Source organism: Copadichromis virginalis, linkage group LG3 (assembly GCF_057382275.1).
Source record: "Copadichromis virginalis isolate Kocher_CV1m ecotype Utaka linkage group LG3, C_Virginalis_male_GT1.1, whole genome shotgun sequence".
In the NCBI taxonomy this organism is placed as follows: Eukaryota; Metazoa; Chordata; class Actinopteri; order Cichliformes; family Cichlidae; genus Copadichromis; species Copadichromis virginalis.
In genome coordinates this window covers 54,088,993-54,111,809 of record NC_140620.1, presented here as the reverse complement: position 1 = coordinate 54,111,809, position 22,817 = coordinate 54,088,993, and the positions used below count along the sequence as shown (strand labels likewise).

At 39.0% G+C, this 22,817-nt stretch overlaps 1 protein-coding gene across 6 annotated transcripts in view; it reads right to left on the bottom strand.

Moving 5' to 3' along the window:
* The window catches only part of nrxn2b (neurexin 2b), a 712,610-nt gene that overhangs the window by 617,527 nt on the left and 72,266 nt on the right, over positions 1–22,817 (bottom strand). For all 6 annotated transcript variants that reach the window (XM_085451729.1, XM_085451735.1, XM_085451733.1 and 3 more), the window contains exon 2: positions 20,183–21,577. In XM_085451729.1, the coding sequence (XP_085307855.1) occupies positions 20,183–20,894 (712 nt within the window). In that variant the 5' untranslated portion in view covers positions 20,895–21,577. The remainder of the gene's footprint in view (positions 1–20,182; positions 21,578–22,817) is intronic.

Below are 22,817 nucleotides of genomic sequence, written 5' to 3'. Positions count from 1 at the left end.
CATGCAATTGTGGAACATAAAGCAGCATAAAACAAGAAGCTAAGGCTTTTTCTTTACTGCCTGTATGTAAGAGAGACATTCTCTCATTGGTGGGAGCTGTGGGTCAGATGTAGGTCAAGTCATCTTCTAATCGGGAGGTGGCAGTTTGAGCTCGGGCTTCTCCAGTCAGCATCCCAAAGTATTTGTGGGCAAGATACTGAACCCTGAGTTGCTATAGATGCATTCATCACAGTATGAATGTTACAAAGAAAGGACTTGAAAAGCTTGTATGAATGGATGAATAAAACATGTAAATTTATTCCCTTATAATAAATCATAAACTCATAGTTTATGATACTGTAGTTCCACCACTCCCTCTCAGTGAACAATTAATAGGATCACATAAGCATTCAACTTTCACAAGGTAAGGGATTATAGAGCAAGTGACCATTGCTGTGATTAGATGATCGTTGTTATTGCACTGAATTACAGAAGAATATCAGTCAGTGTACCAGTACACAACAGTAACTAATGAAAGTTATACGGATCTTTTTTATTTGCCTGTCTTAGTTTGCACCATGTCAGTGAATACCTGCATATCTTGCCCAGATATACAAATCCACATGGAGACACCTGTACCAGATTTTGTCCAACACAGGGGGGGCGACAGTGAGCGGTCAGCACCACCTGCAGCATTTCATGTCAGGCCTCTCTGAGCAGCAGAGGAGTCCAGACTGTTATTTCCACCCCAGTGGTATTCTACCTGCTCACTGGCCTGCTCCCATCCCTGCTGCCTGCCACCTGTGCAGTGTGACAACACACACAACCCCGCACACAAATCACGTCAAACCAGGCCATATCACAGTAGTTACCTGGCCGAAGACAGACAGAGAAAACATATCCATCTCTTGCTCGTCAGTTCACGTGGAATCCGTGCCTGCCAGGGTAGATAGATGTGTCTGCTGCTGAATATGTGTAAAAGAAGTATAAGCGTCTATTTGAATTATACAATAAACACGTCATATTAAAAATTCCCCACAATCATAGCTCAACATTACCATCACAGTGGGAGAGGATAAAGGGATAATACCAAGTTGATCATTCATTAGCAGCGATGTGGGTGGGACTAGTGTACCAAGGAAGTATCATGGGAAAACACTGATTTCACATCCAAATCTTGCCTGTTCATTTCAAGATTGCTCTTCATTTTACAGTAAATGGGCCAAAACAGTCGCTTTGTCATTAGTAACATAAATAAAGCATGAAAATAATCCCTTACCCCATCTGGCCTTACTTTACAAAATCACCTGGGAAAGGATTTGGAGATTTTGCATTATGGTTTAGTCTTGGAAACTGCAGGGACAGAATACTACAGATGGTGATTGTGTAGGCTTGGTTTTTTGTTTTTTGTATATATCTGTGTGCGTAAAGACAAGACAAAGAGTAAAAACCCATAATTATACAGTACAACTGGGAGACAATGGATGATTGAAGTAATGTTAATGTTGAAAGTATTATAGGGATTACAGTATCAAATTCAATCAGTCCCTTCTATGACATATTTGACTTGCATTATGCGGATGGATCATGTAACCAAAACCAAAGGTCCGCCTGAGATATAAGCCACTCTTTTGTCTGTACAAGTTGATATTTTTTTCTATTTGAATACAAAAAAATGTATTTGTCTCGATTTATTGATATTCAGTCACACACAAGCACCATTCCTAGTGGTTGCTTCTGCGTCTGAGAACTCCATGAGCACAGGGACTGAAGCCAGCTCTGCTTTTTCATCACAATAAAAGGGGGGACTGGTATTATCGTCCTGTAAGGAAAAGCGAGAGGTGAACTGCTGGTGCGTAATAGACCTGATGTGGTAAAGTGCTGAAAAGGTCAACGCATCTTCTGGAGTTAAACAAGGAAGAACAGCTCCAGTGACAATAAGGTAATAGCATTTTTAAGCTTGATCAGACAGCTGAACAATACACTTCTGAGTCACTATATTCTCTTTGGGACTGTCAGGTTTTCTATGCCTTGTCTCCTTACACTCTCCTTACACAGTTCCTATATAATGTCTCACTTTTACAATATTTCATGATTGGAATTGGTGACTTTGATTGACTTTGTTACCACGGAGGACCTAAATTAAACCAAAGCTAAGCAACAAGCATTAGGGGAAGGCATTATGTTTATTGTAAATCTCAGCTGTAATGACAATTCAAAAAAAGAAAAAAGACAGAAAAAAAACTTAGTGGCTTAGTGGAATACAGAGACAACAGCTGGCAGGGAAAATTGGACTAGAAGCTGCGCCCATTGTATAAACTTGGCATGAATCCCTAGCAATAACAAGATTAACCCTATTTTCACATGAACTATGTTCTCTGCATTTACAGTGAAGCTGTGTAATCCGGGATGACCTCCAATCTGATTCAAAACACTGGTCTAACTTATCCCTTGGCAATAGGCCTATCCACAGGAGAGGGGAAAAGATAAAGGGTGGCCATTATCACCAGCATACATTGCCCCTGTATTCTACAAGTTGAAATTAGTACTGCAGTACATGCCCTTTCAGGCTTTGATAGTCAAAAGTCTTTTAATGAGAAGACTGAGTCAATATTTACCTTCCCTGCTCAGCTTGTGAGCTGCGTGTGTCAATGTATTTGTGTGTTTAGGGAAATGTGTGATTAAGTCCTTTTGCTGAAAAAAAGATGTCTGTGAAGAAATGTGGTGCTGTGTTGTGGTGACTGCTTCAAATCACAAATTCTGTTTTCCTGCCTACATTATCTGTTGTTGCTGATGAAACTGAGAATCATCATCACGGTCCACGCTTGTATGATACAAAATCAGTTACATCATATAGATATACAGACTAGGGCTGCCACAAACGATTGTTTTGATAGTCGACTAGTCACCGATTATTTTTGCGACGTAAAACGTACAGCTTATTGCACCAGCATGCATCTGCTCTTATATAACTATCATTAGCTTACAGCTTTAAGTGTTTCAGGTATGTGCTAACTAAAAATAAAGACAAGATGATAGTTTATTAAATTTTAATTAAATTTGCAGATTGTTTTGGTGAAGTTTAATAAACTCCTTGCTATCTAAAATATAACGGGACACCGGAGTATATTCTTGAGCATCTCACACTTCTGATAATCAGTTGTCTGCTTGATGTTTATTCAGCTGTGTAAAAACTATAACTTTAATCTCAGCCAAACAGATTTACTCAGGAACAAATAAAATACTGAAAAAAGCCAAACAATAACATTTTTAAGTTATCTAAGTGACTTATATATCATGTTTAACCTGAGTAGCAAAAGACGGCGGTGGGTTTGAAAACGATTTGCCGGGTGTCCGGTGTTCTCACGGGCTCTAGTGAGCCTTGCCCCCGGCTAGCTATTGAGCTAGTGGGTAACAGACGTCTCCGAAAACGTCGGAGCGCTTTTGAACATATGTGGTGTCTTGATAAACTGAGCAGATATTTGAGGTTTACACAGCTACATTCTCGCCTGAAAATATGTTAAACGTTTATTTTGTGACCCAGAAAGAATAATAAGACTAATATTAATACTAACTAGCTGCCGCCATTGTTGGAAACTGAGCTGTCCTGCGCTATGAATTTTGGGACACAGCTCCTTCTTCTTCTTCTTCTTCTTCTTCTTCTTCTTCGGGGTTTAACGGCAGCTGGCATCCTTGTATATGCAGTGCTGCCATCTTCTGTTTCAGTCTGTTATTACACTCTTAAATCCTGCTACTTATTCCTGCGTCTTTTGTGATCTTACAAAGCTTCAAACGACGCGTCGACTATTAAATCAGTCGTCGACAATTTTGATAGTCGACGTAATCGTGACTAGTCGACTAATCGTGGCAGCCCTAATACATAGGCAGAGGAGTAAAACAACACAGGGAGACACTCCTTCTGCACCTTTGCTGTCCCTTTTATTTTGTTATTATTTTTATGCCATCTGTCAGCCACAACGCAGAATTCACACTAAAGGCTTCAAACTGAGAGCTGCACTCTCCACATATATCCTCAGTTTTCTGCATCTCCATAGACACACATGCTGGAAAGATAGTGTGCTACCCCACGGCATCGACAATGTGAGCCTCAAGCTGTTCCACTTTCCTTGACAAATATCACCTCAGGTAATTCATCAGAAACATAAGCCCATTCTTAAATCTTAAAATGACTCTACCACCAACATACTGTCTTAAAGCATATTTCTGTCCAACAAGCAGCCAAGTAGTCAACGTGTCGTTCTAATTACAGCTAAAAGGTCATGGATACAGACTCAACTTAACCCTTGTATCCTTTTCTGTGTTTTGTAATTAATAAACCTTCAAGTAAAATACATTTTGTGTTGCTAGGACAGTATGCTCAAGCTTGTTCATGTTTTTTATCACTGTGTCAGTTAAGCACTGCCCTGTAGCCTTCAACGTTCAGGAAGTAAGCCAGACTCGTCAAGTTGCTGCAAAGACAAAAGCAAAATTCAATTTTGTGCAAGGATTTTTAGATTTATAATTCATGTGCTGTTCTAGAACCAGAACAATTTTATCATACTATCACAGTTCTTCAGTAAGCACAATTATTCTATTAAACGCTCCTCGTGTCAAACTGAAAGAAGCTTAAAATAGAATTTAAAAAAGTCAAGTTTTATTCTCTGTGTTATGAAGTCTGATTCTGTGCTGATGAGCCACAGGTAACAACAGCTTGCAACTTGAGTGACGGCATTACAGCAGCAGGCACATCAGCAATCAGACTTCATTTCCGAGTAATTTGGTGTTGCCGGAGCTGTATTAACTCCATAGGCGGTCCCGTCTGTTTGGAAGGCTAAATTAATAAATAAATGTCATAGACCTGGTCCAGATCACAAGAGATCTATAAAGTAATCACGAATGTCACCCTACTTATGCAGAAATCCAAACTGATGGCACCTTAGTTCATTTAGGTGGTCTCAAAAGGCCAATTGAGGTCCCATGTGTTGTGATCAAGGCCTCTATTTCACATGTGTGTGTGCAGTGCAGGGTAATTTGCACCTGTATTTACACTCACATGCTCAGTTGTGGCTATGAGATAGCATCAGAACTTTCTGTCCCACTTATATCAATATTGTCATATTCTTTGGCTTGTTTAGAAGGGAGATTACAGTGTTTATTATAAGACCAACTGGCAGGTGTTTGATTGGAGTTCAAAGGGGGTGGGGGAGTGGGGGAATAGTAAAGGGGAGCCCATGGTCTCTGTTAACAGGAAAGTCTTCTGAGTCTTGCTTTGGTCCAAACACTCATCTATACTTTCACACCCTTTTTACCATGGCCATTTTCCCAAAGCCTTCCCTGCCTCACCATGTTTCTGACTGAATGCACAAACAAGATGTCCAGGACAGAGCCACAGGGGGTCATCTGATACATGTAGTTGAAAGGATTTCTTATCAGCGACAACACAGTGCAAAATTATTTTCACCAGCAGCCTAAGGTTACAAAACAAAGGCGGCTGACTGAGACTATGAGTATTCAGCTTTATCAGTATTTTTTTTAGTCTCTCTCTTGATCGTTCAACACATGAGTACAATAAATCAAGCTTGTGTTTGGTTTCTTAAGTTTTTAGTGCGGTGGACCCCAAGAAAGCACAACCTGACAATACATCAAGCTGCTGTGCCACAATAACAAGAACGATGAACACAACAAAGTCCTTTCAGAAAGGACCAGAAATGAATGTTGATAAATGATTTAATGAAACATTAATGGAAAATATATGATGATTATGTGTAGGTAAGTGTGACAGGTAAGTGTGTACTTCTCTTGGTGGGGAATTTGATGGGGGGGAAAACATGAATCTTCTTCTTCCAGTGTAAAAACTGGAAGAAGTAAAATGCATAGAGAGTGGAATCAGCAACTGTATTAGAATACAAGATAGTGCTGAAGTGGTTCTGGACAGTAATAAATATTGAAAGGACAAACTATAACTCATATGAACATCAAGTTAATGATATAAAGTCAAAATTATCAACAGTAGAAGTGGATATGAGACAGAAATTATTCACTATCAATGGCCTATGGCGTTCTTTGATTCCATGACCAAAATCTATCAAATAAAGTTGTAATAAACAATATTACTCGAGTTTAACTCAATACTAAATATGACCTGAAATTAAAAGGAATCAATTATTGCAAATGTAAATTTTTCATGTAAATGATCCTGTCTTCCAAATTATTAAATACGTGGTTTTGAATCCTTGTTCCATTTTCAGATCAAAATTATATGAAGAGAGCTTTAAATTGATAATTACTTTGTTGTATTGCACTCCTGTTATTGCTGAGTGTGAAGTCAACAGCAGCAAATAATCACAGTGGCATATTAAGATATATAGCTTATATTTTAGAAAAAACTATTTGAAGTCTTAAATTACTGTAATACTTGTAAAACTAGTACCACAACGCAACTAATACATGCATTCATTCCTACTGCTATAAAAAAGAGAAAGGAAAGAAAAAATGTATTTTAAGTTGGCAAACAGTATCTTTCAGATTACATAGGGCTGGGCGATAGGGCCTAAAATTCATATCGGGATATAATTTGAAGCCGTTAAAAACGGTCTAAATTCTTTCATCTTTAATTAAATCATCAGCGTTGCTGCTTTATCGGGTGTAACAATTAAGTTTTACATCCATGCATCCATGAAAACAGAATTTATTAAATTTAACGGAGTTAGAAGTTAACAGGAAGTTAGCTCGCTAGTTTCCACCTAAACATTTCATACCATGTTCTGACTGAGAGATTTTTGAAACTAATTAAAACGCACAGCTCTGGTACCACTTCGAACATAAATGAAGACAGAAAACTAAACAGCAGTGGCATTTGCAGGGTTACTGAAGATGGACTGCCTGGTATATAATGTTGTGCTACGTGATTGCTAGCGACACAGCTATGTTAGCATAACATTAGCACAGTGAAGCTGGAGGATGAACGGATGAGCCAACATTTTTTCCACTCGATAAAAGTTAACGTGAGGGATTCTGGTGGTTAGAGACAAATGCAATCGCATAGCAGGATGCTATAAACAGGCCAAACTTCAGTCAGGAGAACAACTGAGATTATTCATCCACAATACGAGGTTAGTTATTAATATACTGCAACAACAAGGGAACAGAACAGCTGCGAGAGAATTCAACATTAATGAATCAATGTTACGTTAAGTGGAGGAAGCGCAGTTTTTGGCTTTCCCCATATTTCAAAAGTGCTTCATCTCTTTGCTATGACTGTAGCCCGCCATAATTGGCAGATGATAATGGTTTTAGCCGCTGCGATGCTTTCGACCAAAACAGGCGCAGCTTGATGACATCATCAACATGCGCTATCGCGATAGAGCGATATAGTCAAAATCTCTATCGTTGGCCAAATTTATATCGTTTCTATCGTATATCGTTTATATCGCCCATCCCTAAGTTTACAAATGACAAATTGCAGAGACACAACATATCTGACTGAGTGGATGCAGGTACTTCTTTTCTAGATTCTTCAGCCTCTGGGAAGCTGTTAATTAACAGTTTACACAAAGACAGGAGACCTTAAAGCTGGAAAAAAAGAAAGAAAATCAAGCCTAATTGCATAAAGCTTTGCCCCAAGTACTCAAAAATCTATGCTTATGAAATTTAAAGCAATTGATATGAGTACATTAGGATAACAATACTGGATAATCAACACAGTAAAACAAGTTATTGATTTGCTTTGTTGTTGTGTTAGAGAAGCAGCCTGAATGTACTGCACAGTGAATAATGCTCAATTTGACCCGATATAAACACAATTTAAAATCAAATAAAGTTTTGCATATTATGGCTGTTTTATTTCTAAATGATGTACATCATGTTTGTATATCACATGTGGAAACTCAGTGCACTAAACAATTGTTTATTGCAGTAAGCCAAAAGCAAAGGTTACCTTCACAGAGACATTTTTTTTGTTTTGTTTTGTTTGGGTTCTACAGTTCTGTGATAATGGGGATGGATAGCAAGTGACAGGTGACAAGGGTGTGTGAGCCCGACTTCCCACTCAATTTTGTACTCGCACAGTGACAGCTGGGGTAGAGAGCAAGCTTTAATTGCATGTGATGGACAATCATACTGGCAGGGACCTTCAAACCAGTAGAGGATCACTGGGAAAAGGGCAAAGAAAAAAGTGGGCTGGAAACATCAGAGTGGCATCCTCCCTGAAAACCATTCGCCTGATTGCACCCACCCCATATACATCTACCACCCCACTGCATCATACAAGTCAAAACAAACATGAGCTGCGTGTGCACAACACTCACTGACTCCTTTGAGTCAGGCAACCTAACCTCACACTTTAATCCAGCTTGCTTGCTTAATGCTTGCTTTTTTGCTTCTGCAAGCAGAGGCAATCTGCATAAGGGAATTCATACGGTGCGCAAAATGGAAGGAATTAGGGGATTAGGGATTTAAGGAAATCTCTCATCTGGAGCAATTGTTACTACATTTTCCTTTTTTTTCTCATTTTTAATCACCAAAGACAAATTAAACACTGGATCAGAATCAGTTATTGGACTGCAGACTGATATATGATGGTCCTTTGCTCAAAAAGGAAAAATAAAACATGAAAGCAAAATGTAAGAAGAGACCGTGGCAAGAGAGACTGAGATAAGCAACATCCTTCAAAGTAAAAGGAAGTGAGCTATATTAGGACCTTATGCCTAAATAGGGAAATTTTGCTTTGCTGTCCATTCAAGGAAGCTGGGAATCTATCAACCAAAGAATACAGGCCCAGGAGCATGTATCCTTTGAACTTGGGATTGCTCAACCAGGAAAATGGTTTTACACAGTTGAGTGTTGAAAAAAAACATGTGGATGAGTAGCAGAGACCGAACAAAAGCACGGTTACACGGGTGGATGTGGCAGTAAAGAAAGCAAGATGGCAAGATTTCTGTTCATATAGCAATTATTAGGCATGGGGGAGAAATAAAGACAAAATAATCGTTTTCTTGTATTTTTCTACACAGTGACTGAAATTGTTCAACTGGAATACTTCATTTTATTAGCATCATCATGGCTTTACTCAAAATGTGACATGTGATTTCACATATACCTGCAGTCAAAGGTTGCATAATCAGGTTGTAGGTCTGTTTGGAACATCCAGTATGTACTACATCTTATTGTTTTTTTGGGGGGGGTTGCCATTTTGTAGTCCGCTTTCAATTATCAAATGTAGATGGAATTACTGTGCACTAAAAACACACCGAAGTGCAGCATATACAGAAGCTGTACTCGATCATCTTCTGTCTATCTTCTGGAAGATGATGAGGTGCACCAAACTGCAAATGCAATTTCCTTAGCACATGAAGCATCCAGTGAACTATACTCTCTATCTGCACACAACCCATGATAATTGGGCGACAGCTTCTTTAGAATTAGTTGAATGCTTAATTAGTATGTATTACTACATGGTAAAAACTGTATTTATTATCTTTTGCCATGTTTTTCTAGTTGGATGCAACAAATTTTAGTTTGTTTTAGATTTGCATTCGCTACAAAGACCATGCACCATGGTGGATCAGCAATTAGTAGTAGCCCATACAGCTTCAGCATTCTAAAATATAAAAAGCATACAGTACTGTACTTGTTTGAGACATAACATTTTAACAACACAAGTATAGATAACCCCCCCTCCCAAAATGGTTTGTTCCAGCTTGGCTCTCCCCTACCCTGGCTCTTGCTGCGTTGCTGCCAGAGCGATGGTGGCTGAGACACAGCGGAGCAGAGGTGGAAGTGCCTGGCTTAAAACAGGACATATTAGCTGCATTTAACCTTCAGTTACCCTTTATATAGTTAGGTAGCAGTCAGACCATGTTTCTTTTTAGCTGAAAAACATTACATCCAGGTAACCTGCCGGGTTGAAAACGTGTTTCCCGACGATGTTTGCTACCCTACAATCTGTCCTGCTCTGTAGTAAAATCAGCGATATTTGACCGTCCTGTTGCTCCCATTGAAATGTATACAGCCTATTTAAAATCTAAAACTTAACATTGTCCGTAGCCTACTGTTGTTACCACTGTCCTGTTTGAAATGTAATGAGAGAAACTGGTTATTTTGTCATATGTGCATGTGCCGATATTGAACCTGAGGTACCAACTAGCTAACTGACTGGATGCCCATTAACCTTATAACTCCTGGTGTGTGTGTGTGTGTGTGTGTGTGTGTGTGTGTGTGTGTGTGTGTGTGTGTGTGCAGAGAGACAGCCAGGTTCATAATGGATATGAGGAAGTTTTTTTCAAAAAAAGGAGCCACATTCAGGTAAAAGTGTAAGAACAAATGATCCATCAATAAAGGATAATGTTGGATCAGTGTTTCAATATTTATATCTTTTATTAGATGTACATGTCGTTTGGTTATTTGCCTTTTGGTTGAAAGTACAATGAGAGACGACTTTTATTAGTGCTCTTAATAGTGTGTTTTTTAATCTAATTGAATACAATCTATTTGTGTATGATTGTCAGTCCAAAGAGGGAGAGAGGAAAGAGGGGAACATGAGGACAAAGTACAAGATCAGGAAGAACCAGGTAAGAAAACAGACAGGAAATAGTTAAAGCTGTTTGGTCAAAGCTGCTATACAGCATCTGCAAAACAAACTGGGTTGTCAGCCCTGGCACTGCATTACCATATTGAACTTCAGTCAGAGGAAGTCACGGTTGCCAAAAACTTTTTGAAGCTCAAGAGAGAGGCTGGTGCCATCCCAGATATGTTAACATTGTACAATCTTCTGGATAATCAGATCTTCCCCACACTGAAAACTATTATTCAGGTTGCCCTAACAAACCCAGTTAGCAGCTGTAGCTGTGAAAGGTCTTTTAGTGTTTTGAGTCAGCTCCATACCTGGCTGAGAAGGACCATGGGTCAAAGCAGACTCCAGCACCTGGCTGTGATGTCAGAAAGAGATGCTTGAGAGACTTGACCACCAAAATGTGATAGATTTACCAACCTCAAGGTGAGGCGACATAGGTTAAAAGAAAAGGAAAAATCTGCAGAGCCATATTAGTATCGGCAGTAAAGATCTTTTCATACATTGTATACATTGTACCAAAGGCCAAGGTGTCTCCATTTTTCAATTTTTTAATAATATTTTGTACATTTCAAGGACTCTTCTATTGTTGGAGTGTATTTTTATGTGTCTATATTGTATTATACATACACTTTAAAAGTGAATCTCTGTCCAAAAAATGCACTCAGTTTACTTTTTACTCACTATGAGCATCATTCATTATTCTCCTGCAGTAATTAAGGTTAGGATATGTATTTTTTTTTTTCAAATTCCAATCAATTCTTCTTTGGCAGCATTTAAATAACCTTTATCAGATTTGATGTTTTTGTTACAGACTTTTCAAAAAAAGTGTTTTGCTTTTCTTTCACAAATGTGGAGATTAAATTGTGTTAAAATGTACAAAACAGTGATATCATGTTTTGTGACGAGGACCCAGGCACAGAGAGACTTTATGAATTTAAGAATCTTATGATTTAATAAAGAAATTTGCAGACTTGCACAGAGAGGGTAAAATTATGATGACTGATAATGGAAATGAAGACAACAGACGATGAGGACAGGGAGGAACAGGGGTTTAAATGCACCAAGGAGACAGTCAGAGGGAACTTGGGACAACTGGAGACATTTAAGGATGCAGGGACTGACAGACGGGGAAGAAGTCTCATGGTGATGAGTAAAGTTTACCTTGCCTGGATGGGCAGCTCTCTGGGTGCTCAGCACCCCCAAAGCTCTGATCCTAGAATCCCCCCTGAGCCCACACCTGTCCCACATCATGTTTCATGTTTCAATAGTTTTAGTAACCAATCAGAAAACAGCTCATAAATTCTTTCCACCACAGAAGTCTACACAATGTGTTTGTGGTCTGCTTTTGTGCAGAAAAAAGGCACAAGTATGTAGACTCTACAAGCTTGCAAGGGAAAAAAACCCTAAAATGTCTCAAGACATTCTTGAGTCCTTTGCATGTTTTTCCCATCCGGTTAGTAGAGCCATTATTTTTTAGGAATTTGTAATGGTAGATTACCATTTGATTTACCTTCCTTTCTCCTTTTCATGAAGGTAAGGTTTTATAATTTGATTCGTTAATTGTAATTTGGTCATCTTTATTATATTTCCCAGATAAATTTGTTTGCTTGTTATTTTGGCCTCCGCATGGCCAAAAGATTCACCATAGCTCTATCAATTTGAAAATAAGTCTTGGGACCCTGGAATGACAGGTCAATTTATCAGATATTTTTAAATAAGTCCACATTAACAATCTTCTTCTGAAATTGCAGCCATTTTGGAAAATTGACACTGTAATTAGGAAACTTTGTTTTACTAAATCTAAAAGCAATACAACTCAATATAAAATACATGAAAGTATTTCTAGAATCTAACCTGTCCATATCGCAATAACAAGACAAAGTAAAATTACAAAGTGGAGGGGAGGAAGTCAGATACAATCATAGCGACTGCTGCTCTGCAAAGACCTTGTCCCGACAGTGCACAGCAGCAGCAGAAACAGCAGAGAGGCAACAGAGCAGCTTTGATAAACACCAACAAAATCTCAGCAATCAAATCCAGTGGAGACTTGAAGCATGTACTGCTTCATTTCACCTTATCAGTCTTGTTGGTTTGGTGTAGGCCTAAGTTTAGTCAGCCTCTGTTGTTACAGCTAGACATGTACCTGATAAGGTTATCTATGGAACCTCTTCAAGCGACCTTACAGGGTACAGCCCTCTCATTAGCACTATACTTATTTATGTATACAGGACAAGATAATTGGGATATCAATTATCAGTCAGTGAGCCCCCACCATCCCAACCACACTCACTCCCCCTCATCCCTCTGTGTGTGCCAGTGGGAGGCACAATTATCACCATGATGTATGACTCTCTTTCATGTCCTCTGCTCTTTGCTCCAGGCTCATTGTGTCACCATCCAAACACAACTTTTACCTTAGAATTCAAGGTCTAAACATGCTCAGCTCTTAACTGTGATTTTTTTAATTAATCCTTCCTGTATTGTATACAGCATATAGAATGGTGTGAGATCTGAATGCAGTACAATATAATATGTAATACAACTGGAATATAGAATTATTGATCAAACACACCAATATATATATATCCTATGTACCTTAAATGTCGATCCTAAACGACAAAAATTACAGGTTAGATGTGTATTTTTTGGTCATTATCACTGGTCATACCGACATTGATTGGGCTTAATATTGTTACAGTGGTACAGAAAAGATATTCAGAATAACATTAACCATACATGTCTGTGTCATATATGAGCAAAGTGAAAAGGCTTTGTTGTTTCACTTCACAATATTCACATATTTAGTTTTTACGTTAGGTTACACCAAATAATTGTCCGAAAAAGTATAGAAGTAGGGGAAAACCTTTAAATAATGGCATTGTGCATATACTATTCTGAGTAGTGCTCCTCCAAATTGACTGTTAGTAAATCTTGAGTGGATGTACATGTTTTAATTGGTCTTATTCACACTAGTTGTATGGATACACACTCACTTTATGTATGTACGGATACACTCTGTTTTGCCTTTGAAGTAACATCACTGACCGTTTTCACCCAATCACTGAAAATATACTTGAATGACCAAACACAGGTTAATAGGTATAGGTAACAATATCTCGATTGTTGAGTTTTTCTTGATAGCTTAAAATTTCTTTAGGGGGAAGAAAATGTATGTTCTGCCTTTTATAACTTAAACTGAATATTACGGTTGTAAACTGCCCTAGTGGTTGCTTTGTAATATGGGTTTGACTACTTTGGGAAAGAAAAAATGAAAACGTGAAAAAATCAAAGATGGCGGAAAGTGATACCGTAATGTTATCGTTCTAAGCTGATACGGACCTTAAAATGTTGTTGCCTTGGACAAGATATGTCTGTAAGTCTGAGTGACAGTAAAATAATTATCATCTTTTGTTTTGTGTAAAAATGGTACGATAATTTGTACATTGAAAGTTTTATCTTGTTAGCTTGCAGTAAGAGTGTAACAAGCTAGTTTACAATGTTAGTTAGCTAATACAGTATCTTGTACTTTCAGATTTACGATGGTCAAAGAGAAGGCAATGGTCAGAGGCCATTCTTCAATAAATCAGCGCAAAAAGGAAAATAAGTCTGGTTATTGAAGCATGTTATCTCGCTGTCTAGCTGGTGAAACTAAGAAACTCAGGGCAAGGACAGCACAATGTACAAAAAATAAAGAAATGAATAAATGGAGAGATATCTTTTCACCACAGGTCTGATGACTTTATCACAAACAATGTTTTCTTAGTAAAGTCAAAAGTTTAGAGAAACTCATAAATGTTTTGAGTCAAACTATTTTGACTTTTCAGGCCGCTTTCCCTTTCTTTCAGTGTACAAGACTTTCACCTTTTTCTCAGAATGTAATTTAAGACAAAAAACAACATGTTTACGTGGTAGATAAATTAAAATGTCAAGTTCATGGGTGTTGCAGCGTTGAGATGTTGACTCCTTATCTTTCATTGCAACAGCTGATAAAGCAGATTATTCTGGCTTGTTGGGGAAAACCACATCTGATGGTACAGTGTTAAAACATCTCCTCGGGCTATAAAAAGGACAGCGTGTGTTTCAAGCTTACTCTTTGACTTCCTAACCACAGCTCTCTCTCTCTCTCTCTCTTCCTCACCCTGCAGCTAGAGGCTCGCCTGAGGTCACAGCTTGCGTTAAGATGGGGGTATGCAGGGTCCAGGCACGTTAACTGTGGTGCTTCTCAGAGACTCAGGTTTCTGCTTTAATCCAACATGTATAATAAAAAGTGATGAATGAGGTAAATTAGAGTCCAGAGAGCAGTAATAATCTAAGCAGCTGTTTTTCAACAATTTTCTATTTGGCACTTCCAAATAGAGACATGTGGACATAGAGTGGTATATACACATGCTGTGTATAGTTGACTACCAAAAACGGCTAACATCCGATTTTGCGTGATGTTAAATATCATTTCTTGTCAGAGGCTAATAAAACAACAACATATGGCCGAATTTTGTAGCATTTTCACATCAAAATCTCATCCTTCTCCAGTGAAACCAACAAACTTTTGCCAACTTTTGCCTAATCTACACAATCTGATTTACAGAGGCAGCACATTAGCAGAGTTAACATAGTCCTTCTTTGGTATATTTAACTGGCATTCAAGTGCAGTACTGTAGGGAGGCCATGAACATTTGAGCTACAAGGATCCACATGAAAATTCAAAACTGCTTCAGGATGCCAGTGTAAAATTCCACGTCACATTATCTAGCCTGCTGTACATACCTGCTGTAAAAACAAGCAATGTGTTTCCATTAGTGGGACATCTGAGGAACCCCTATCTGGCACATTTGCAACAAAGATCAATAATTTCCCTATTCCTGTACTATTTACAGGCTTGATCTTATTCTGAAGTCCAGTTTGTTCCAAGAAGGAAGAATCTTATGAAGAATGTATGCCATGCAGAATTCATTCCTTTTCAATGAATTCTAATGAGGGTTCTGACTATGGTCCATTTATAACAGGGGTGTCAAACTCAAATACACAGTGGGCCAAAATTCAAAACTGGAACAAAGTCGCGGGCTAACGTTAATATTTATTGAAATATATTTATTCCTCCAGATATAAGAATGAATCTTTTCTTATGGACTCAAACACATTTTGCTAAAAAACTGAATATGGAACAAGCAAAGCTTAATACTAAACAATGTATATATTAGCTGTATAATACCAGTAGGCCAGCTCTGATAGTAATTTGTTATGGCTTCGCGGGCCAAATGTAATTAGGCTGCGGGCCAAATTTGGCCCGCGGGCCAGAGTTTGACACCTATGATTTATAAGTTCTAACAGCTTAAGTCTGTCAAGTTAGCTAGCAATTTTCACTCTATGTCAAACACCTTTCAAGTTAAGAGCAAATCCAGTCTCAGGGTAACCTGAAAACTCTTCAGATTTTGCTGTGTAAATTAATGGAACAACAATCATTTTCACAAAGTAATTTAACCTCTCATTACTGTGAGCTCAGCTTTTTTGCCCTACAACGCCATTTGAAGGTCAACACACGAACAAAGCCAAGGTCAGCACAGATTCTAAAACCAGTTTAATTACAACCCCAATGGTAAATTATAAAATACAATTATAGGAAGTGCAGTATATTTCTGTCCTTTATGTACTGCAAATAAAGCACAGAAATGTTTCAGCGTGTTTGTTAGCCCAGTCCTTAGTATTTAGCATTTAGTAAGCCATTTTTGAGGCAAAATGTGAATTTTTGCTTTGACATCAAGTCAATTAAAAAAAAAAAATGAGGCTGTTTTTTTATGATGTCCACCTTCATCCCTCATTCTGTCTGATCAACCTTAACCTGAACAATTTTCATGCAAATGAGTGAAAATACTAAAGTGCCAGACGTAGATGAAGGCAGCTAAGAGCTGTGTTAGATCACTGGTATTCAAATCAATGCAACAGGAGATACAGACTCTACAAAGCAGAGGAATAACATAAAACATACTGTGCTTAAGGGAATTGAAATGGCACAACCTTTCTGGATTACAAAACCTCAGCTGTCACATCTCATTTTCAGATTTTACAGATTGAACTTTAAACCAACATTCATCAAAGGATTCAAAAGTCTGGGCACGAATATTTTCGCAGTGAATTAGACCTGGATAATAAATGTTTTCACTTATTTGTTCACACTGCATTATTACAGGGTGTCAAAGTGTTAACACTGAATATTCAAATATCAATTTTTGCAAAATATTTGACAAGATATGACACTGCATATCATTGCAGTCATTGAGCTTTCTGACACTGCTCAAGAGTTCTTCTCTGTACTGGATACAATCACCAGTTGCTGGGGAAAAATGTGTATTCACCTGCTGGCTGGCAGTGGTTCTTTTTTTTTTCACTGATTTTGCCTAGCAAGAGCCTTGCTAGGCAAAATCAGTGAAAAAAAAAGTGATTACTGCAATTGTTAGCAGATTGTTATAACTAGCTTAGGTTTTTCATGTTTGCCTACAAGTACTCCCTTACTTCTAGCCAACTGGTAGTACAACTTGAAAAAGTGCAATGCAAACCACAAAAGGAAACATGGCACACTTTGCATGCACACTTTGCACTTTGAATCACCTTGTTGTTGAATTGTGCTATACAAATAAACTTGCCTTGCCTTGCCTTTTAAGTTCTACATCAGTGCTGCAGCCAACATGTTTCAAAAAGTGCAACTTTTATTTAAAGGCAGTCTCCAGTTTGAGTTGCACTTTTCAGCTTCAACACAGGTTGGAGAGTAGCTGGCTTGTGTTGACTTGTTGACTTGTCAATGGCATGGCATTACATAGCTGATAGATGAGAGATGATCTGCCCCTGGGCAATGCTGGACACATCGCAATCATCGGACGCGTTCATCTAATTTTTCTGATTGTTTTTGTCTCAGGTGAAGGAACATATTTCTTTTAGTTCAGAATTAGTTTCTATTCCTTTTACCAAATTTAGTGGTCTGTCAAATACCATACTTTGCAGAACTAAACCTGCCCAACCTTTAATACAACTATAGCGATAGAGCTGAAGCAATTCTTAGAGAAAAAGTTTAACAGTTAAGATGGTCTACAACAACACAAACAGCTTCATAATTAAAACGGTTTGCTTGTCAGATATCTATGTGACAAACAGTAACGGAAAACCTCACCCATAATGTTATCTTTGTTTTCTTTGCAGCCAATGCAAAACAGAAATGAACTAACTGTCTTAAATAATGTAGATCGCAATATTACATGTTTTAATATTGTGCAGAATCATTGCTGGCATCTTGTGCTGGTTATTTTATGTTCTGAGGATAATCAAAAAGCACATCACAGATCAACTAGACCAATAACTGTATTGCAAGTGCCATGTCTTATCATTAAAAAATTTCCCACGGATTGATACATTCATCCTCTCTAAGGAGAGCAGACAGCAGCTCCCTAAAATATCAAGAAAAAAAAGGAAAAAAATCTTTCCTTTGACACGGCCCCTTCACCACTGAGCTAACACAGTGAGACATGGATTTGTTAGTGCAGATATCTAAAGGGCCTTAAAACTGACTGAAAGTGAGAGTGAAAGACCTTTACATTCCCACCCACGTGTTAGATGAAAGGAGTAAATACACCGCTGCACTGGCAGTCAGCCATAATGACCCAATTTACGGTCCTCAAACCAAAGAACATCTCTGGAAATAAATTAAGCCTGAGCAAATGAAAATCTTCATGTTACGCTCCTCATTCTTGCTCTCTTCTCCATTTCTCACGACTGCAATCGCTCTCTCCACAAATTCCTTGTTCTGATTCTCTCCTCCTTACCTCAATCTCTATTCTCTCCCTCTATCTTACTCTCTCCATTTCAAAAGGACAAATGCTTCCTGCAGTCACTGTAGCACTGCATTGGTATTCTGCTCTCAATTTAGCTAAGAGCAAGGCAGCAGTATCTACTTGCTGCAACCAAACAGCAATCTGACACAGGCCACAGAAACAGAAAGCGAGAAAAGTCTTGAAGAATTGAAGGAACCGTGAAATATGAGAGGGAGACTGGAAGGAAGAGACAGACCGACTTATACGGCTGTCCAGCAGTGACATCATTTGCTGTGCTATAGGGTCACTAAAGAGCAAAAGCTCATCTGCATTAATTAAAGGCTTCTGTTCGGCTTTTTGCAGAGAACAAAAGCAGCACAGTAGAGCTTTTTAAGCTATCTGAGACCGCTCCAAACTTACACTAACCCTACATCAAAATAAATCAAAAGCTTTGATCTAACATGCAAATTTTATTCTTATTACTTCAGATCTATCAAAAGCTGGACTCGAGTAAAACATTTTGTTTGGGTTGATTTCCTTTTTCAGCACCGTCAAAGCTTATCTGCGAGCGCCACAAAAGTCTAAAGCATCAAACAACTGTCACATAACTTGGCAAAACAGTTATCGACCTTTTCAACATGCTGTAATTACGAGTGATTTCATCATGCAGGACCAGGTAGAAACTACTAAGTCAAATGATTATTTTAAAGGTTACAAAGCAATAATAGACCATAGTGATAACGGTAGTGAAGACCACTCATCCTGCATTACAGGTGATCAAGATACAAAATAAGTTCTGATGGCTGCATAGAGAGTGAGAGAATTCCCAAGCAAGGTGTAGAGATGCAGACAGGATGAAAGAAATAGGGCAGAGATAAGTGAAGGGGGAGGGATGTCAGGAGTAGGAAGTGCTGACAGCGGGTAAAGGTGAAAGAGAGATAAGTTGAGTAAGGGAGCAAATTCGAGAGAGACATGGAGGGGAGAGGGGTGACGAGAGGTGGAAAGTCCAGATAGACTTGAGAAGAGGTGGTAGGAGGTGAATGAAAGATATGCTACTGGATGCTGAGAAAAAGACATGGAAGAATGTGAAGGAGAAGAAAAAACATAGATATGGAAATGGGATGTGTCAGTGAAGGAGGGAGCCAGAGGTTTAAAACAGAACTGAATTTGACATGAGTTGACAGCATATGAGCATATCCCAAGAGCAAATGAAAGCAAGAGCAGCAGAGACAACAGGCTTGGAAAGAAAGAAAGAAAGAAAGAAAGAAAGAAAGAAAGAAAGAAAGAAAGAAAGAAAGAAAGAAAGAAAGAAAGAAAGAAAGAAAGAAAGAAAGAAAGAAAGAAAGAAGTAAATTCACTAAAAAACAGACGAGAAGAAAGCCAGCTGAAATAGCAGACCTTCAATGTGTGATCTTAAACGTGAAATATTCAGCAGCTTTGATGTTAAATATTATTTCTGAATAAGTCCCTGCTGAAATCAAAGCTGCACCTGTGCCATGTCTGCAACTCTTGTATGACTCACATAATCCCTAAAAAAGAGTGATCTTCTTCAGCAGTTCAATCTTTAAATGAGGTTCTTAAAATACTGAATGAGAGAACACTGAAAGATCATGCACACTTTAAGTAATCTATTCACAAAGTTCCACACCCTCCTCCTTTTGAGCCCTCACTGCATCAGCACCTCCTTCATCAAACATTGTTAGAAGAGACTTTCGACAGCCTAAACAGTGAAATGAGGTCCCAGACCTCTCTGCAAGACTCTGACTTGAACTAACCGCAGATTTTGCACTGCAATTATAAAACAAAGACAAATACAAGAGTTATGATGGTGCCTTACCTTCCTTGCAGTACTTTCCTTTGAAGCGAGTGTGGGTGCAGTCACAGTGAACTTCTCCATACTGAATAGAACAAAACCCTCCATTGAAGCATGGGTTCTGTTTGGTGCAGAGGTACTCCAGGTCGCTCTGAATACCCTGGCTATTGAGCAAAGTAGGAGGCATCTCTCCCACCTTCAGATTGGAGATCAAGCCCTGGAAGAGTGGTTCATACTTCACTGTGCTGGATGTCAGTGCAGACAGTCGCACGTCAGGTGGTATCCCACCTACAAACAGGTCACTGACCACAGCCATTTCCCTCCTCTTTGACTTGACCTCTGCCACTTTTGTTTCCCCATCTACCATTAGCATGGTCTCACGGAAGTTGCGGGTAAGCAAGACCATGTGCCAGCGGTCGTCATTCACCCGTATCTCCATGTGTACGGTGGCTGGCTCTGCACAGTGGATGGCAAAGCGCAACTGGAGGCGCCCACCAGCAATCAACAGCTCCAAGAAGTCGCAATTACCGCCATCGTCCAGGTAGAGTACCAAGGCTTTGCTGATGTTGGTCTTGAGACTGAAGCTCAGCTCACCCACTGATCCAGCTTCCCAGCGCCCATAACGTGCCCACTGGCCAGGCGCCCCACTGAATTCCAACATATTCACTGTAGTGAGCAGGCTGAAGAGGGCCAGAGGCCACACGGGCAAATACAGGATTCTTAACCCCCTTGTCATGCTCAAAGTTCTGATGTGTCCCCCTTCTTTCTTAATGCTGTAGGTCTAATGAGCAACAGCTCTCTCTTCACTGAGGAAAAAAGACTGTAGTATAAACAGGAATATAAACAAGAAGTATCATATAGTACTGAATTCGGTTATAAAAGTCAATGGGTAAGCAATCCTCACAGGTGCTCTACTACAATTTGCCTGACCAATAAGCACTTTTTTCTCCTCTCTCTAGTGTTAATTCTTCTCCTTATCCTGATTCTCTCCTTCGTCTCTCCATCAGTTGGTGCCTCTGGGACTGAGGAATAGGGGGAGAATAAAAGAGGGGGAATATGATAATTTCAACACAGTTGTTTCTTCAAAAGCCTCTTTGTCTATCCTGGACCAAAAATAGAATGTTCCTCTCTCAAATCCAGATCTCGGAGCAATTTCCAGGAAATTTGAGCTGCTGCCAGAAGCTTGGGGGTGGGGTGGGGGGAAGATTGTGATCTTTCTTCAGGAGGAGAGCAAGTAGAAGAAAATGAGCAAAAGAGGAAGGGAGCTTTATAGTAGACGGGTATCAGAGCCTGCTGGTGTCTGCTTGAGCATTTGATGTGCTCATCATTTTCAGTTTAATGCCATTCTTCTCCTTAAACTCACAGAACACAAAGATTTACGCAGGTATGGGTTCCATGACTGTGATGGGTGCTGGCAATCTGGGAGAAACAAGAAGAACAAAAAGACAGAACCGTCAGTTACATGCAAACACTTTACATTTCAAATTAGTTGGTAAGCAATTAGCCTGATAGCCTTAATAGATATTTGATATGGTATTTCATTTTTTGCTTTGCCTACAGTTTTGCACACCATATTCTATATTTAATAATCCCTACACTTTTTTTCAGTTCAAAGCTGACACTTCAAAAAAGTTTGCCTACAGCCATCTAAGTAAGTTTAGCAATTGTGTGGCTCCATACATCCCAAAAGACCCTGAATAAAAGAAATGTCTTATTTCATCTGCTTGATTCTTTGATATCCAGTAAAGAAAGTTGCCATCCACACGCAACACACACGCAACATAAGGTTTTCAACAGAATGAGGTAATATTTGATAAATCACAGCCCCCCATAGTGGTGCACACACACTTTACGGATATGCATATGCAAACACACACATCATTAAATCAAATGCAATTCAGATCGGAGTGCTGGAGAGTCAATAGCTATCTGAATAGCTGGTCTTGACCCTGGGGCTTGACCTAATCCCTAGCCATTAATTCTTAAGTGAGATTTAATTTCAATCTCATACAGTCTGCAATTAAAGCTAGGCTCACCCCTGCTCATGCTCCCTTGTGCTATCCTGCCTCGCTTCAAAGTGACAACAGAGATGATATTGGCATACATGAGGAGGAGCGAAGAAGAGTGAGTGAAATACAGTGAAAGGGAGAGCTGCTACACTACAACCATGATCTCCAAAGGTCAAAGCTTAACATCAGTGGAAAAAGATTAGGGAGACTAGAGGGAAAAAGAGAGCTGTATGATACAGCAGAGGGAGGAAAACAAGTAAAGACGGGACCATTTTTGTTTGGAAGACGACACACTGATAACACGACAAATGAATGCTGCCTTTAGATGGCTTTTGTGAGGTTATATTTGTAACATGGGTGTTACAAAGTGTCGCTGGAAGGGTGGGACATTGCATCACATATGTGAAAAAGCACAATGCATTACTAGGTTATGCATGCAAAACATAATTCTGATATCAGTCATATTTGGTTATTTTTTCTATTATCTACCTTTCTAAATTTATGCCCAAAATGTCGAGTGTCGAGTGCAGAGCTTCTTTACATGTCAATGAGTTTCTGACAGAAAAGGCTAAAGATATACGTAATGCTTTATGATTGCAGCTTTTCACAAATCTCATATGTATATATCTCATGTATATCTCATGCACATA